Here is a 17628-nt window from a genome sequence, read left to right as displayed (position 1 = left end):
TTTTTTCCAAACTTTTTTTAAGTATATTTTTTATTCTTAGAAGCTTTGTTTTTGCTCCAAACTTCTCAGATGGCCTCAGGACATGATGGCATTGATTCATGCCTTCTTTGTGGCAAATGGCTGTCGGATTTGCAGCCATGTTCCATGTGTGTTGCGGCCTGCGAGGGGGCGAGGTGTTCATGGATTCGGTGCGTTCCACCTCTGAAGAGGTCTTTCTTGGATCTACTACTGCATGCGCCGTGAGAATCGCGACTGGAGACTCTCAGAAAGATGATGGGCGACATTTCGGTGAAACGCAAGCACAGTTCCAGTGAAGTCTCTCATAAATCATCTAAGCAATCTAAATCTGAGGCGCACAGAGTGGCCCTTGCCGCAGGGGAATTTTTCCCCCCAGAATTTGTGAATATGATGTATCAGGCATACTTGGTTAAAAAGTCCATGCCTGTGGGTTCCCCTCAGAAGCCAACCCAGCCTGCTGGGTCTTCTCCTCCGATGGACGCCAGTCTGTCTCTGTGGTCCCAGACAAAGACCCTGGAATGATGCTTGCCATTGAGTCGGTATCTCTTTCCATCCCCCTGCTTTCTTAGAGCTTCTTGGGGTGTCTGCTGATGTGGCTAACCTAGCTGACCTTTGTGATCAGGATTTGTGTGGCTCCCGTGATCTAGCAGAAGATCTCTCCGTTTGCAGACTCTTCAAGCCTAATCATCTTGATGATCTCATTTCAGAATCCCTGTGGGAATTGAATCTGCAGTCGGATCAGACTGCCCAGGCGGAATGTTCTTGATGAGTGATCAAAGACCACTCTCTGCCTCCTTTCCTGATAATCCGGATCTGGTCCAGATTCTTTTGGAGGTTTGGGATAACCCAGAGGGTCCCCTTAAATGCGCTCAAGCCATGGCAAAGCTGTACCACATGGCGCCAGAGTTTTCCAAGCACTTTGCTTCTCTGAGGTTGACTTCAGCTGTGGCTCAGGTCACCAAGTGTACCTCTCTCCTCTTTGATGGTGGGGTGGTCCTGAAAGATGTTCAGGTCAGGTAGGTAGATTTTATTCTCAAACGCCTTTTTGATTCTGCGGTGGCCGGGGTCAGAAACCATGGCCACTTCATTTGTTGCACGGGTGTGCCATTTCAAACTTTGCCATGACCCTGATATCATGGTCCTCCATGATCTGGATTTTCTAATTTCCAGAGTAGATTATCTGGCAGACACCCTATATTACATAATGAAGGTCTTCGCTAAGCTGGGTGCTTATTCAGAGTCCGCTAAGAAAATGCTGTGGATACGACTGTGGTCTGGGGATTCCTCCTCTAAGGCCACTCTGAACAGGTTGCCCTTCAAAGGGCAACACCTGTTCGGCTAAGGTCTGGATGATCTCATGGCGAGTGTTCAAGACAGTAAACCTAAGGTTTTGCCAGGTAACAGACCTCACCCCTCTAGGAGTTCAGGGCGTCATAATTTTTGTCCCTTCTGGTGTCCACATCAGTATGCCGGTCCTCCAGCTATGGGTCAAAGATTCAATTCTTCTTCAAGGCCATGTTTTGGAGGCCCTTCCACGTCAGAAGTCCTCAAACAGATGTCCCCCACACCGCTCCCCCGAAGAAGCAATTGTGATGCCAGGATTCTCATGCATCGGAAGACGACTGTCGAGCTTTCTGGCGGAGTGGGAGACAGTGACCTTGGACCAATGAGTTCTGGAGGTTCTACGCGATGGCCTCAAATTGGAATTTTACCGACCTCTGTCGGATTTCTTTCTGGATTCTCTTGTGGGATGTTCCAAAAAGGCACTCAGGGTGCAGGCCACGTTTCGCCAGCTGCTAGATCTTGTGGCCATCGAGCAAGTTCCAAAGGATGACTTGGGCTCAGGGAAATACTCCATATACTTCATCGTTCCAAAAAACGGATCTGACAATTGGAGACCGATTCTGGACCTCAAGATGGTCAACGCGGCACTGAAAATACCGCGTTTCAGAATGGAAACTGGTCAGTCAAATGTAGCAGTGGCACAGGGGGAGTTCCTGGCCTCCCTGGATTTCATGGAGGTGTAACTTCATGTCCCCATCTTTCTGGGTCACAGGGAATTCCTACAGTTACATGTTCTGGGTCAACACTTTCAGTTTGCCACCCTTCCGTTTGGCCTGGCGACGTGCCCAGGACTTTTACCAAGATAATGGTGGTGGTAGCAGCTCACCTGCACTCTCAGGGTATCATGGTCCATCCCTATCTAGACGACTGCTGATCAGAGCTCCCTCCTTGGCGGAGGGGACCCGGGTGGTGCAAGGTGGTGCAATTACTGCAATGCCTGGGATGGGTGATCAATCTGAAAAAGAGCCAACTCAATCCTACACAGGATCTGGAGTGTCTGGGGGTCTGGTTCTACACGGCTCAGAACAAAGTGTTTCTCCTGCAGTCTCGAAGAGAGAAGATTCAATATACTATTCGAGTCATGTTAGCCGTTCCGGCTCCAACAGCTTGGCAATATCTCCAGGTTCTGGGGCTCATGGTGGCTTCGATGTGGTTCCGTGGGCTAGGACCAGGCTGCGTCCCCTTCAGGAGTCGTCATCCTGATGGAACCCACAATGGGACTCGTTAACTGCACTGCTTCCCTAGATAGCGGCGACATGCAACAGCATGCAGTGGTGGCTGAGTCCAAGGGCCTGCTGCTTCGGATTTCGGACTGGGTGATCCTCTTCATGGACGCGAATCTCTCCGGTTGGGGAGCAGTCTGTATGATGGTTACCCTTGTAGAGCAAGTGGTCGATCAATCGCCTGGAGCTGAGGGCGATTCGCCTTGCCTTGCTACATTTCCAGACATAAGAACATAAGAAACGCCTTCACCGGATCAGACCTTGGTCCATCTAGTCCGGCGACCTGCACACGCGGAGGCCCAGTTAGGTGCTCCCTGTTGGAGACTCGGATTTCCCGTATCTCTCGATATGATTTGCAAGGAGGTGTGCATCCAACTTGCGCTTAAAACCCAAAACAGTAGTCTCAGTCTGTCACAACCTCCTCCGGAAGAGCATTCCAAGCGTCCACCACTCTCTGTGCGAAACAGAACTTCCTGACATTTGTCCTGAACCTGCTGCCACTCAGTTTCAGGCTATGACTTCTTGTCCGTGTCACATCTGAAAAAGTCAGTAGTTCTGCTTCCTGGCCTATTTTGTCAAATCCTTTTAATATTTTAAAAGTTTCAATCATATCCCCTTGCAGTCTTCTCTTTTCGAGAGTGAACAGTCCCAGTTTTCCGGGCGTTCTTTGTAGCTCAAATTCTCCATAACTTTGACTAGTTTCATGGCTCGCCTCTGCACCCTCTCCAGCAGAGTTATATCCTTCTTGAGGTATGGAGACCAGTGTTGGACACAGTATTCTAGGTATGGTCTGACCATTGTTTTGTAAAGTGGCATTATGACGTCCTCCGATCTACTCGTGATCCCCTTCTTAATCATGCCCAACATCCTGTTTGCTTTCTTAGCCGCCGTGCATTGAGCCAATGGCTTTAGGGTCCTGTCTATCAGTACCCCCAAGTCCCTTTCTTGTTCGCATTTTCCTAATGTCACACCCAATATCCTATATTCATGTTCTTTGTTTTTCTTACCCAGATGCATCACCTTGCATTTGTATATGTTAAAGTTCATCTGCCATTTTTTCGCCCACTTCTCCAGCTGGTTCAGATTCCTCTGAAGATCCTCGCAGTCCCTTTGAGAGCCAACCGCCTGACCGTGTCTCCATCATCAAGCTATCCAAGTGTTCTTGGACAATTCCACGTCGGTGGCATATATCAACTGGCAGGGAGGCACCAGGAGTCCTCCTCTGAGCATGGAAGCTCGGCTACTCTCTTCCTGGATGTAGAAACACCTAGTAGCTCTGCCTGCGGCACACGTGGCGGGCATAGAAAACGTTCAAGTGGGTTTTCTCTGTTGTCAGACACTGGATCCCGGTGTCTCTCTCAGAGAGCGTTCGCGTGCATAATACGCCAGTGGGGTTGCCCAACATTCGTCCTCATGGTGACCATCAAGAACAAGAAAGCGGACATCGGTGAGAGGCTGGCAGCGAAGGCCTGGACCCTCTGGTGCAGTCCTGGCCTCGGGGCGGTGTCCTCTACGTTTTCCTCCCGTGGCCCACATTGCATTGCAGAACACAGGGATCCAGATTGGCCAAGGAGACCATGGTATGCCGATCTGGTTCAGCTCCAGCACGGTCAGGGTCTTCGGCTTCCCTGCAACCCTTGTCTACTTACTCAGGGTCCAGTCGCTCTGCAGGATCCGGACCGCTTTGGTCTTACAGCATGGTCTTGCGCGCACGGCCTTGACAGCCAGGGGCTACTCGACCGTGGTCATTACTATGTTGCATAGCAAGCGGAAGTCCACGGTCATAGCCTATGCCAAAGCCTGGAAGTGTTACCAGGCTTGATGTTCTCAAGTTCTCAGGTGGATTCCTCGGTTCCTTCGGTGGTGCAGATTCTGGATTTTCTTCAGTATGGCCTGAAAAGAAGCCTTGCTGTGGCTTCCCTCAGGGTGCAGATCGCGGGGCTTTCTTGTTTGGGTCCTGTATCTCTGAGGCTCCCTAGCGTCTCATATGGACGTTGTCCGTTTCTTGAGGGGAGCAGTTCAGCTGAAGCCTCCATTGTGTTTACCATGCCTGATGTGGAATCTGAATCTGGTTCTGCACTCACTGGCTTGTCCGCCCTATGAGCCCCTTGAACAGGCCTCATTGAAGGATCTTACTATCAAGACTTTTTTCCTGGTGGCGGTCACGTCTGCCCGTAGGGTCTCGGAGCTTCAGGCCCTTTTGTGCTGGGATCATGGATCCTGGTTTGCTCTTGCGGACTGTGCCTTCCTTCCTTCCAAAGGTGGTTTCTGTATTCCTGTGAATCAGGAGGTTCGTCTTCCGTTGTTCATTTCCTCGGGTTCCAAGACCTGGGACTGGATCTTGCGGTCCCTGGATATTCGCTGCCTAATTCTGCGTTATTTGGAGTTTTGTCTCTCGGACCATCTGTTTGTTCTCTCAGGTCCTTCCCATAAGGGTAGGCCTGCCTCTAAGGCTACCATTTCCAGATGGATTTGTGCAGTCATTTCTGCTTTCTACGTGGCGGCAGGGAAAAATCCCCCTCTTGGGGTCCGGGCTCATTCTACAAGAGGTGTGTCGTCTTCTTGGGCAGAATCTACCTCAGTTTTGCCAGAAGAGGTTTGCAGGGCGGCCACGTGGTCTTCCCTGCACACCTTATCCAAGTTTTATCGGATTAATATGGTGGCCAAGCAGGATGCTGCTTTTGGGGCATCTGTGTTGGCAGCAGGCTCATCGGTGTGTCCCCCTGATATTTAGGGACTGCTCAGTTACGTCTCACCTGTTTCTAGCATAAAGGGGGATGTACAAAAACGAAAGATTAGGTTCTTACCTCTGCTAATCTTCTTTCTTGTAAATCCACCCTTTATGCTGGGAGCCTGCCCTATTTCTGTCCGATTTGCAGGTTGCCTGGCTGATTACTGATAAGCTGGATTTCAGTCTCAGACCAGCCTTTCTGGGCATGCCATCTATTTAACTATGGAGTTAGGTTAGCGGGGTTCCTGGTTTCCACCCCCTTCTGACTGTACAGGCTGTCTCTCCCTATAACCCTGTTTTCAAGTTCAGGTTTTTTTTAATGTTTAGTAATCTGTTTTCCAATTTGCATTGTTGCTGTTTTGAATATGTTAACATGAGCAGAATTGATTGGCTGGGAGTACCCCCCCCCCTCTCTCTCTTGTTTCTTATTTCTCCTGTAGAAATTCCTGGCTACTTGAAGACTAACTGGTGTCCAGGGAGCATGCTCCAGGAGATGAGCATAGTGGGAGGGGCTGAATTTCTGTTAATTGAAGTTCCTACAGCCCCTGGCAACAGGGGAACACTATTTCCTGACTATCCTGGATTTACAAGAAGATTAGCAGAGGTAAGAACCTAATGTTCCGATCTGTTTTCTTTATATTTCCTCCTAATTTGTTGCATCAGTCTTGTTGGAAAATATGCTGCAGTGATATGCTTTGTTTTCATAGAACATTTGACAGCCAGAAAGGGCTAGGAGGGAAGAAGAGCCCAATGCTCTGTGGCCAGTATCCTAGTAAAAGTGACGGCAAAGAGCTGAAGATCATTGTACAGCCAGAGACCCAGCATCGTGCTCGGTACTTGACTGAAGGAAGCCGTGGCTCAGTAAAAGATCGGACACAGCAAGGCTTTCCGACTGTAAAGGTATATAGGTTGGAACTTTACACATTTCCATGACTCTGCTGCAAGTCTGTGCCCATAAAGTCTACAAATAAAAAGAAACTACCAATATTTATACATTTAAATGAAATACTGCCATTTCCATCAGACTGTAGAGTACCTTATATTAAGCAAAAATAAACATAATAAATCAAAATAAATTCCAAAAATACTAGGACTAGAGGACACGCGTTGAAGCTACTAAGTAGTATATTTAAAACAAACCAGAAAAAAAATTTCTTCACACAATGTGTAGTTAAACTCTGGAATTCTTGACAGAGAATGTGATGAAATCAGTTAGCTTAGTGGGGTTTAAAAGAGGTTTGGATAATTTCCTAAAAGAGAAATTCCTAGGCCATTATTGAGATGGCTTGGGGAAATCCACTGCTTATTCCTAGGATAAGCAGCATAAAATCTGTTTTACTACTTGGAATCTAGCTAGGTACTTGGGACCTGGTTTAGCCACTGTTGGAAACAGGATACTGGGCTTGATGGACCTTCAGTCTGTCCTGGTAAGGCAATTCTTATTTGCAATGCAATAGATGAGACATTCTAGACATGTGGATTATCTCCCAATGACCGCTTGCTATATGCAGAAGGAATCCACTCTGGATTTTTTTCTGTGTCTCTCCTCTACTTCACTGGGAGCTCTAGCACCACCTGCAGTTTTTCCCTTCTGCACACGTGCATGAAGGAGTGTTTCTGTTCTGCTCTTCCTTTTTTCTTATTTTATTCTGTTTTCATCCTCTTTTCAGGATTTCTTTGTGCTCAGATTAATTCTTCAACTCTGCCTGTGTAGAGAAGAAGCAGACTCTGGTCTGCAGTTGACAGGCCATTCATTACCTGGTGGTACCTGTTAGCCAGTCTGCATTTGTTTCTTTGGAGCTCGGGACTATTCCCACTTTTTCCTCAAGTTCTGTTTAGTAGGGGTTCAAGCACAGCCTTTGGAGGCTCAGCCGTGTCTCGCAGGGCGCAGGCTGCATTTTTGCCTTTACCCAGCAGTTAGCACGCCGATCAGTCCACGGGGGTAGAGGATACAGTCAGGCACTCTATCTGCCTGGCAGCCCAAAGGTTAACATTGAAGAGGCATTCCAAGTATGAGGCAGTGATTTCTTCTATTTCCAGCTACTGTAAAAGAGCTAAGGCAGGCTGCAGCACATTTCCAGCACAGGTCACAGTGAGTAAGGCTGTACATAGCCTGTGAGGTGGATTGGGGGAGGGGGGTGTCTGAATTTTGCAGTTTTGAGGATTTCTGCATATCTCTCCCTGTGTTCTCCCACCTGAAAAATCCTAAAATTGCCATTTTTGTAATTTTCTAAATGTGAAAAAAATTACGATTTTGATGTGAATTTCTTAGCAGAGGCCATCTTGGATTTTTAGCAATCTTTTTTTCCAAAAGTTTCCTACTCTCCAAAATCTGCAAATTTTGCCTCAAAACTTGTTGGGATGGAGTCCTTGGGCTTATTTTACTGTGGATTCTTGCCAGGATTGTGCAAATTTAGCACCTCAGGAGCATCCTTGTGTGGCATGGGCTGGGAGAGGTGGCAGCTCAAATCATAGTCTCTCTCCTGATTTAACAGGTATTTAAACGCTCGACTAGCCCTTTAATAATAATAATAATAATCCTATATAATAAAACGCTAGCCGCGCATGCGCACTCAGACCTGCGTGATCTGTAATCCCTGATCTGTAGGTCCGTGGCCAGAGTGCGTATGCGGCGGCTAGACAAAGCGGGAGAAGGACTCGAGCACTGTGGCCGACTCAGGATGGGAGGATGCGCCGCAGCAAAGTGCTGCACAGGTACTGGAGGGGGAGAGACATATCGCTTCTGCACCGGTACAAACATCCCTCCAGCGTTGGCAGTCGCTGCACATTAAACAGGCTGCTTCGCGACTTTCTCCTGCAGTTGAGTCCCTCTGCCGCGTCACTAATGATGTCATCAATGATGCGACAGAGATACTCAACGGCAGAAGAAAGCCGCGAACCAGCCTGTTTAGCGTGCTGCGGCTGCCAACGCTGGAGGGAGGTTTGTTATTAAAGTCATCTCGCCGGGAGGGTCGCGGAGTCAGCGGAGGTTGGGCTGGGAGGGGAGAGAACCGTCTGCCTCGGGTGCTTCAGGCAGCAGCAGCGTTTACAATTCGCTGCTGTTGCAGCTTCAGACCTTCCTCTCTGGCCGGTCCTGCCTACTTCCTGTTTTCATGAACACAGGACCCGCCACAGAGGAATACCTGAATCCAGCAACAGCAATGAATTGTGAATGCTGCTATTGCCCAATGAAGTAGTTGAAGGAGGAAAGTGAGCAGAGGGGGAGAGAATGGCTTGGAGGGGCATGGAGGGAAGGAGGAAGGTATGCCAGACCAAGGGAAAAGGAAAGAGGAGATGGAGCCATATGGGACAGAGAGAGAGGGGGGCGGACACTGGATGGAACGAGAAGAGAGGGCAGTGAATGGAAGGGGCAACATAGAGGGTGAACAGTATTCTAGCACCCGTTAATATAACTGGCTTAATGACTAGTAATAATAATAATAATTTTATTTTTCTATACCGCCATAATCTTGCGACTTCTATGCGGTTCACAGAGAAGAGAGCTTTACAATCAGCGAATTACAGTGTACAAATAGTGCAGGTGTCACTGAGCAGTCAGTGATTACAAATTAGCAAGAAAAGATATTAATGGGTTGCAGTATAAACTTAACATGTTACATTAAAATGGCTGGAGAGCCAGCGAATTACAGAATACGATTGGTGAAGAAGACACTGAACAGCATTGAAAACAGGATACCGTTAGATGAAGATACGTAGTATCAGCATGAAGAGTGAGAACTTTTTAAAATGAAAGGGGGGCGTTTTTTGACTAGGAATTAAATCTATTGAACAGGGCAGTCTTGATTTAGGGAGGCTTTCAATATTTTTCGGGCTTGGCACAGAAGTTCCTTATGTAAGGCTGTGGACCCGCTGCAGCCCAAGGTGCAGTCCTCACAGGGTGACTCTTCACCCTAGGGTTTGGAAACCTTTGCAGAATTTATGAAACATTTGTGGACTGAGTTCAGAATAGCCATCCTTCCTCCTGTGCAATCCTGTTTCGCCTCAGACTTGTCTCTCAGCAGCTTTGCCTCTTTAGGCACATCCTCAGTCTGTCACTGTTCCTGAGTAAGCTGACCCTGATCTAGTTGATGCTTATGCAGATGATCAGTTTGCAGACCCTTTGTTTTCCGGGAACTCTCACCGTGGTGGGGGATTCAGGACAGTATGCCAGATCTTCGGATCCTTCTCTGGCTTTAGAGCCTAGGGTTCTGCTGTTTTGCCTGATCTCATTTCAGAAACTCTGCAGGAGTTGAACTTAGTCACTCAGCCGGCTCCTTCTACCTCCTCCTGTCTCCTTTGGGAAGTATGACCTCAATCTTCTGCTTTGCCCTGGCATCCTGTTATGAGCATTCTGATCTTCAGCACTGAGATTTTCCAGAAAGCATTTTCAAGGGAATGAGGGCTATGTCTCAGTATCCTTTTTGGTAGCCTAAAGTGGACTTTTTAGTTACGCAGGTGGCTAAATGCACCTCCCTTCCAGTGATGGTGGTGTGGTGCTTAGGAGCATGCAGGACTGCCATATGGGAGACTTTTTGAGGCAGCGGTTTTGAGAGTCAAAGCTGTGTCTGTGGCCACGTCATGTGCACTTCTTGTCCAGGCTGCGTATTCTTGAAAGTGAGGCTGTGGAGCTGCCTCTGAGCTTCTTTTGGCTGGAGTGGATTCTGATGCTGACATCCTCCATGACCTTAGGTGGGTTCTGGGTAAGGTGTCAGCGTATTCAATTTCTGTTCGCTGTATGTTCTGACTTAGACAGTGGGCTTGTGATTCCACCTCGAAGGCTACTCTTGCTAGGCTTCCTTTTAAGGGGCAATTATTATTTAGCAAGGGCTTGGACAATCTCATGAATTCTGTGGTAGACCGTGGTCCTAAGACCCTGCCTGACACCAGACCCAGAATCTCTAGAGGTTCGGGATGCTCTATTTTTCGTGACTCTAGGCATTACCACCCTTATTCAAGCTTCACGTTTGAGATTTTCCCAGAGCTAAAGGCAGAGGGTTCTCAGGCTGTAGGCATAGCCAGCCTTTCACCTCCCATTTGGCTACCTCTGCCAAATAGGCACAATGATGTCAGGCCTAGGAAAATCTTTCCGCATATCGGGAGCAGATTCTCAGCGTTCCTGCAGGCCTGGGTGTGCATCTCGTACAACCAGTGGGTTCTGGATGTTATTCAGTCTGGCTACAAGCTGGAATTTGCCCAGCCTCTGAAAGATTGGTTTGTGGACTCTTCGCGAGGCGCCCGGACAGGGCAGTCAAAGCACAAGCCACTGTACAATCATTGTTGGATATTTAGACCGTAGAACTGGTGCTGCCCTAAGACTTGGGCTCGGGCAGATGCTCCATTTACTTTATCTTGCCAAAGAAAGGATCAAAAAATTGGAGACCAATCCTGGATCTTAGGCACGTCAATTCAGTGCTCAAAGTTCCGCGCTTTCCTATGGAGACGGTGCAGCCTGTCATAGTGGCGGGGGCTCAGGGCCTCTCTGGCTCTCACAAAATCTTACTTACATATTCTCATTTATCAGGAGCACCGGAAGTTCATCCGGTTTCATGTTCTGGGAAATCATTGCAGTTTTCAGCTCTGCCTTTTGGCTTGCCTTGTACTTTCACCAAAGTGATAGTGGTCGTGTCAGCTCACTTGAGGAAGATGGGGCTGCAGGTGCACCCTTAACTTGGAAGATTGGCTGATCAGAGCCCCCTCGTTGGCCGAGGGTCAGCGCAAGGTGGATCAGGTGGTCCAGGTCCTGGAAGGCCTGGATTGTACTGTGTTTTAAAGGAAAGACACTTTGACCGCAATGCAGTCCCTGGAATATCTAGGAGTCTTAATTGGCACGGCAGCTTGCCAAGTTTATCTTCCAGAGGCACACAGACAGAGGCTGTGCTCTCAGATTCTTGGCTTCTAGGCAAAGCAGCTTCATCTTCGTGGGACTATCTCCAGGTCCTGGGTTGCATGGCGGCCTCCATAGATGTGGTCCCTGAGCGAGGGTGCATATGTGTCTTCTGCAAAACGTATTGCTCTCTCGCTGGTTCCGCAGATGGGAGCATTGCAAGCAGCTCTTCCCTGTACTCTGGAGGTCCAAGTCAGCATGAATTGGTGGCTCCTTCTATAGTCCCTCTCCAGGGGCATACAGCTGCAGATTGCATCTTGCATGGTTGTGAAGACAGATGCTATGGCCACCATCATCCCATTCAGAGGCGGTGGATGCTCTCTTAAAAGTAATGGTCACTCAACTGCTTGGAACTGTGGGTCAATCACTTAGCTCTGGTGAAATTGCAAACGACTTTAGAAGGTCCAGCAGTCCAAGTATTCTATGACAATGCGACAGTGGTAGCATTTGTCACTCGCCAGGGAGGACGTAAGAATGTTTCTGGCTCAGGAAGCCCGCCTGCTCTTTCTATGGGCAGAGCGTCATCTCCAGGCCTTTTCAGCAATGCATGTGGCGGGAGTCGACTATGTTCAAGCATCTTCCTCAGCAGACAGACCTCAGATCCGTGCAAGTGGGTGCTGTCCTTGGCAGTGTTTCCAGCCATTGTGCAGCGCTGCTGTCGGTCTTTCTTTGACCTAATAGCAGCAGCAAAGCACTTGGGGACAAGCAATGTGAGCAACAGGGACTACAACAAGGAAGTACTGAAGGACCAGTTCCGGATGCTAGGAAGGAAGCTAAACACCAGAACACAGAGGAGCATTCTCGGAGATCCTGCCGGTACCCAGGGCCGATGAGAAGAGGCAGATGGAGCTGCAAGCAGTTAATGCGGCACTGGTGTGAGGAAGGAGGATTACCCTTCGTGCACAACTGGATGACGTTCTGGGGGGAAGAGCAAGCTATTCAGGAAGGACGGACTCCACCTCAGCAGAGACAGAGCGAGGCTACTTGCAAGCAGCATCAAGAGAGAAGTTGAGAAGTTTTTAAACTAGGAAGACGGGGAAAGCTGACAGTTGACAGAGAGAGAGAGTCGATGGTTCAGGAACCGGTATACCCAGAGGATACCATGCAGGAAGATAGAGGGGAAGACTCACCGGATCACAGGCAAGACAGATCGAAAAGAACACAGAAGGGAAGGAAATGCAAGAAAGGAACAGGCCACAAACTCAAGTGTATGTACAAGAACGCAAGGAGCCTAAGGAATAAGATGGTGAATTAGAAGCTATGGCACAAAGAGATAACGTGGACATCATCGGCATAACAGAGACTGATGGTCTGATCATGGTGGACTGAGGAAAACGTCTGGGACACTATGCTACTGGGATACAAACTATACCACAGAGACAGAGTGGCTCAAAAAGGTGGGGGCATTACCAAGAGGGAATTGAATCTACTGGAGAGAACATGCCACAACAGACTGATAAGTTAGAGTCTCTATGGGCCAAAATTCCGGGAACAAATGGACTGGAAACAAAGATTGGCATCTACTACCGACACCCAGGGAAGTCCGAAGAAATTGATGGAGAAATTATGGACGAGATTAAACGCAACTGCAAGGGAGGCAACGCAGTTATCATGGGTGACTTCAACTATCCAGGGATAGACTGGAACCTAGGCACCTCCGGCTGCGCTAGGGAGACCAAGTTCCTGGATGCTGTAGGCGATTGCTTCCTAGAACAACTTGTCAAGGAAAATATGAGAGGAAATGCAATTCTGGACTTAATTCTAAATGGACTGCGAGGACTGGCACAAGGTGTAGAAGTAGAAGGGATGCTGGGAAACAGTGATCAAAACATGATCCGCTTTGACCTGGATGCAGGGGTGAAACATAGGTCCAGAACGATGGCCACGGCACTGACTTCCAAAAAGGGAATTACAATGGGATGAGACTCATGGTGGGGAAGAAAATTAAGAAGAGGATAAGCACTGTAAAAACGCTAGAGCAAGCTTGATCCCTTTTTAAGGACACAGTCACCGAGGCGCAAAATCTATATATACCGCATATGAACAAGGGATCCAAGAGGAAAAAGAACAAGGAACTGGCGTGGCTCACTATAGAGGTGAAGGAAGCGATCAGAGATAAGAAAACTTTGTTTAAGGAATGGAAAAGGTCAAGAACGAACGATAAATGGAATAAGCAAGCACAAACAGCATTAACGCAGGTTCCATAAGGCGGTAAAAGGGACCAAAGAGACTACGAGGAAAAAATAGCCAAGAAGGTGAAAAACTTCAAGCCGTTCTTTCGATATATTAAGGGAAAAACGACCCGAAAAAGGAAGCGGTGGGACCGTTGGATGACCATGGAATAAAGGGAGTGCTAAAGGAGGAAAAAGCAATCGCTGACAAACTGAACACATTTTTTGCGTCTGTATTTACCGAAGAAGATGTACACAGCATACTGGAACCCATCAGGCTATGCTGGAAACAAAGAGGGTCAGTCTAGAAGAGGTATGCAGGCAGATCGATAGGCTCAAGATCGATAAATCCCCGAGACCGGATGGCATCCATCCAAGGGTAATCAAGGAACTGAAAGGGACTATAGCTGAACTGCTTCAACTAATAGCCAATCTGTCGATCAAATCGGGAAATATTCCAGAAGACTGAAAGGAGGCGAATGTTATGCCGATCTTCAAAAAAGGTTCGAGGGGAGATCCGGGAAACTACAGACCGGTGAGTCTGACTTCGGTATCTGAAAAGATGGTAGAGTCGCTGATAAAGGACCGCATCATTGATCACCTTGACGAACTAGCCAGCACGGTTTCAGCAAAGGCAGATCTTGTTTGACGAAGTTGCTGCATTTCTTCGAGGGAGTAAACAGGCAAATACACAAGGGTGACCCGGTCGACATTGTATATCTGGATTTTCAGAAAACGTTTGACAAGGTTCTGCATGAACGACTACTTCAGAAAATTGCGAGCCATGGAATCGAGGGTGAAATACTCAAGTGGATTAAAAACTGGCTGGAGCATAGAAAACAGAGAGTGGGGGTAAATGGACAATACTCGGACTGGAAGAGCATCACCAGTGGGGTGCCGCAGGGCTCGGTGCTTGGACCTGTACTCTTCAACTTCTTTATAAACGATCTGGATATTGGTACGACGAGTGAGGTGATTAAATTTGCAGACAATACAAAGTTATTCAGAGTAGTGAAGACATAGGGGGATTGCGAAGATCTGCAACCTGACATATTATTAATCAAGCTGGAGAAATGGGCATCGACATTGCAAATGAGGTTCAACGTGAATAAGTGTAAAGTGATACATGATGGTAACAAAAATCTCATGCACGAATACAGAGACCTCCCAGGAAAGAGACTTGGGAGTTCTGATCGACAAGTCGATGAAGCTGTCTGCGTAATGCATGGCGGCGGCGAAAAAGACGAACAGAATGTTAGAAATGATGAAGTCGGGGGATCATGAACAGATCGGAGAAGGTTATCATGCCGCTATACCAGGCCATGGTGCGCCCTCACCTGGAGTACTGCATCCAGCACTGGTCGCCGTACATGAAGAAGGACACGGTACTACTCGAAAGGGTCCAGAGAAGAGCGACTAAGATGGTTAAGGGGCTGGAGGAGTTGCCGTACAATGAAAGATTAGAGAAACTGGGCCTTTTCTTCCTCGAACAGAGGAGATTGAGAGGGGACATGATTGAAACATTCAAGGTACTGAAGGGAATAGACTTAGTAGATAAGGACAGGTTGTTCACCCTCTCCAAGGTAGGGAGAACGAGAGGGCACTCTCTAAAATTGAAAGGGGATAGATTCTATACGAATGGAAGGAAGTTCTTCACTCAGAGAGTGGTAGAAAACTGGAACGCTCCTCTGGAGTCTGTCATAGAGGAAAACACCCTCCAGGGATTCAAGACAAAGTTAGATAAGTTCCTGCTGAACCAGAACGTACGCAAGTAGGGCTAGTCTCAGAGCGCTGGTCTTTGATCAAGGGCCGCCGCGTGAGCGGACTGCTGGGCACGATGGACCACTCGTCTGACCCAGCAGCGGCAATTCTTATGTTCTTATGAAAGCCATCTGATTCTTCAGTCGACGATCTGAACCCTTAAGCAAAGACCTAGACTCTCTGGTACAGCCGTGGCCGCAGGAAGTTCTACTGTTATGTTTTTCCTCCCTGGCCCATGATAGGTCGGGTCTTTCGATGAATTTTGACTCTTCATGGAAGGGTTGTTCTGGTGGCTCCAGATGGGCCTTGTAGACCATGGTATGCAGATTTGATACATCTTTGCATAGGTTGAGGGCTTTGGTGGCGGGTTATTCCAGACCTCCTGGAACAGATATTGTGCATGGGTAACATGCACAACATCTGTGACCATTAAAAAAAGAAGAAATAAAAGGTTTCCTGCCCCAAACAGCTGTATGGCCAGAGGCTGCTTCAGGGCTTTCCTCTGCCTCACACCTGTTTGGGCTTCCTCTGCTGGCTCTGCACATGTCTGAATCGCTCTCACAGTGATTCATTGGCAAGATACCTGAAGAAAGAGCTGTTAGGATGGGAGGACATAAGAGAAGTGGAAAGACAGTGGTCTAAGCTGAAAGGAGCGATAAAAATGACTACGGACCTTTATGTGAAGAAAATCAATAAAAACAAGAGAAAAAGGAAGCCGATATGGTTCTCCAACCTAGTGGCTGAGAAAATAAAGGCAAAAGAGTTGGTGTTCATGAAATATAAAAAAAACCAAGAAGAGGAGAGCAGAAAGGACTACAGGGTGAAACTGAAAGAAGCCAAGAGAGAGAGATACGTTTGGCGAAGGCACAGGCGGAAAAACAAATGGCTAAAAATGTAAAAAAGGGAGATAAAAATTTTTTCAGAAATATTAGTGAAAGGAGGAAGATAAAAAATGGAATTGCTAGGCTAAAAGATGCTGGGAACCAATATGTGGAGAGTGATGAGGAGAAAGCAAATGTGCTAAACAAATACTTCTGTTCTATGTTCACAGAAGAAAATCCTGGAGAAGGACCGAGATTGTCAGGCAAAGTTACACGAGAAAATGGAGTAGATTATGCGCGTTCACGGAGGAGGGTGTTTATGAGCAACTTGAAAAACTGAAGGTGGACAAAGCGATGGGACCAGACGGGATCCATCCCAGGATACTAAGGGAGCTCAGAGAGGTTCTGGCGAGTCCTATTAAAGACTTGTTCAATAAATCTCTGGAGACGGGAGTGATTCCTGGGGATTGGAGGAGAGAGGATGTGGTCCCTATTCATAAAAGTGGTCGCAGGGATGAAGCAGGAAACTAAAGGCCGGTGAGCCTCACTTCAGTTGTTGGAAAAATAATGGAAGTGTTGCTGAAAGAAAGGATAGTGTACTTCCTTGAATCTAATGGGTTACAGGATCTGAGGCAAAATGGCTTTACAAAAGGTAAATCGTGCCAAACGAATCTGATTGAATTTTTTGATTGGGTGACCAGAGAGCTGGATCGAGGACATATGCTAGATGTAATTTACTTGGATTTCAGCAAAGCCTTTGATACAGTTCCTCATAGGAGGCTGTTGAACAAACTTGAAGGACTGAAGTTAGGACCCAAAGTGGTGAACTGGGTCAGAAACTGGCTGTCGGACAGACGGCAGAGGGTGTTGGTTTATGGAAGTCACTCGAAGGAAGGAAAGGTGACTAGTGGAGTGCCTCAGGGTTCGATGCTGGGGCCAATCTTGTTCAATATGTTTGTGAGTGACATTGCTGAAGGGTTAGAAGGAAAAGTGTGCCTTTTTGCAGATGATACCAAGATTTGTAACAGAGTAGACACCGAAGAGGGAGTGGAAAATATGAAAAAGGATCTGCAAAAGTTAGAGGAATGGTCTAATGCCTGGCAACTAAAATTCAATGCAAAGAAATGCAGAGTAATGCATTTGGGGATTAATAATAGGAAGGAACCGTATATGCTGGGAGGAGAGAAGCTGATATGCACGGAAGGGGAGAGGGACCTTGGGGTTATAGTGTCCGAAGATCTAAAGGCGAAAAAACAGTGTGACAAGGCAGTGGCTGCTGCCAGAAGGATGCTGGGCTATATAAAGAGAGGCGTAGTCAGTAGAAGGAAGAAGGTGTTGATGTCCCTGTACAGATCATTGGTAAGGCCCCACTTGGAGTATTGTGTTCAGTTTTGGAGACCGTATCTGGCGAAAAACGTAAGAAGACTTGAGGTGGTCCAGAGGAGGGCGACGAAAATGATAGGAGGCTTGCGCCAGAAGACGTATGAGGAGAGACTGGAAGCCCTGAATATGTATACCCTAGAGGAAAGGAGAGACAGGGGAGATATGATTCAGATGTTCAAATACTTGAAGGGTATTAACGTAGAACAAAATCTTTTCCAGAGAAAGGAAAATGATAAAACCAGAGGACATAATTTGAGGTTGAGGGGTGGTAGATTCAGGGGCAATGTTAGGA

The 17628-nt window shown here is 47.6% G+C and overlaps 1 protein-coding gene across 5 annotated transcripts in view; it reads left to right on the top strand.

Annotated features, from left to right (window-relative positions):
* The window catches only part of NFAT5 (nuclear factor of activated T cells 5), a 383347-nt gene that overhangs the window by 167297 nt on the left and 198422 nt on the right, over positions 1-17628 (top strand). For 4 of the 5 annotated variants that reach the window (XM_033941877.1, XM_033941880.1, XM_033941878.1 and 1 more), the window contains one exon: positions 6024-6216. In XM_033941877.1, the coding sequence (XP_033797768.1) occupies positions 6024-6216 (193 nt within the window). Of the gene's footprint in view, positions 1-5781; positions 5921-6023; positions 6217-17628 lie in introns of those variants that run through there. The other variant, XM_033941881.1, reaches the window with a different exon arrangement.

This window comes from Geotrypetes seraphini, chromosome 4 (genome assembly GCF_902459505.1).
Source record: "Geotrypetes seraphini chromosome 4, aGeoSer1.1, whole genome shotgun sequence".
NCBI classification, from domain to species: Eukaryota; Metazoa; Chordata; class Amphibia; order Gymnophiona; family Dermophiidae; genus Geotrypetes; species Geotrypetes seraphini.
The sequence above is the reverse complement of the archived record's forward strand: the minus strand, read 5'-3'. Positions and strand labels throughout refer to the sequence as shown.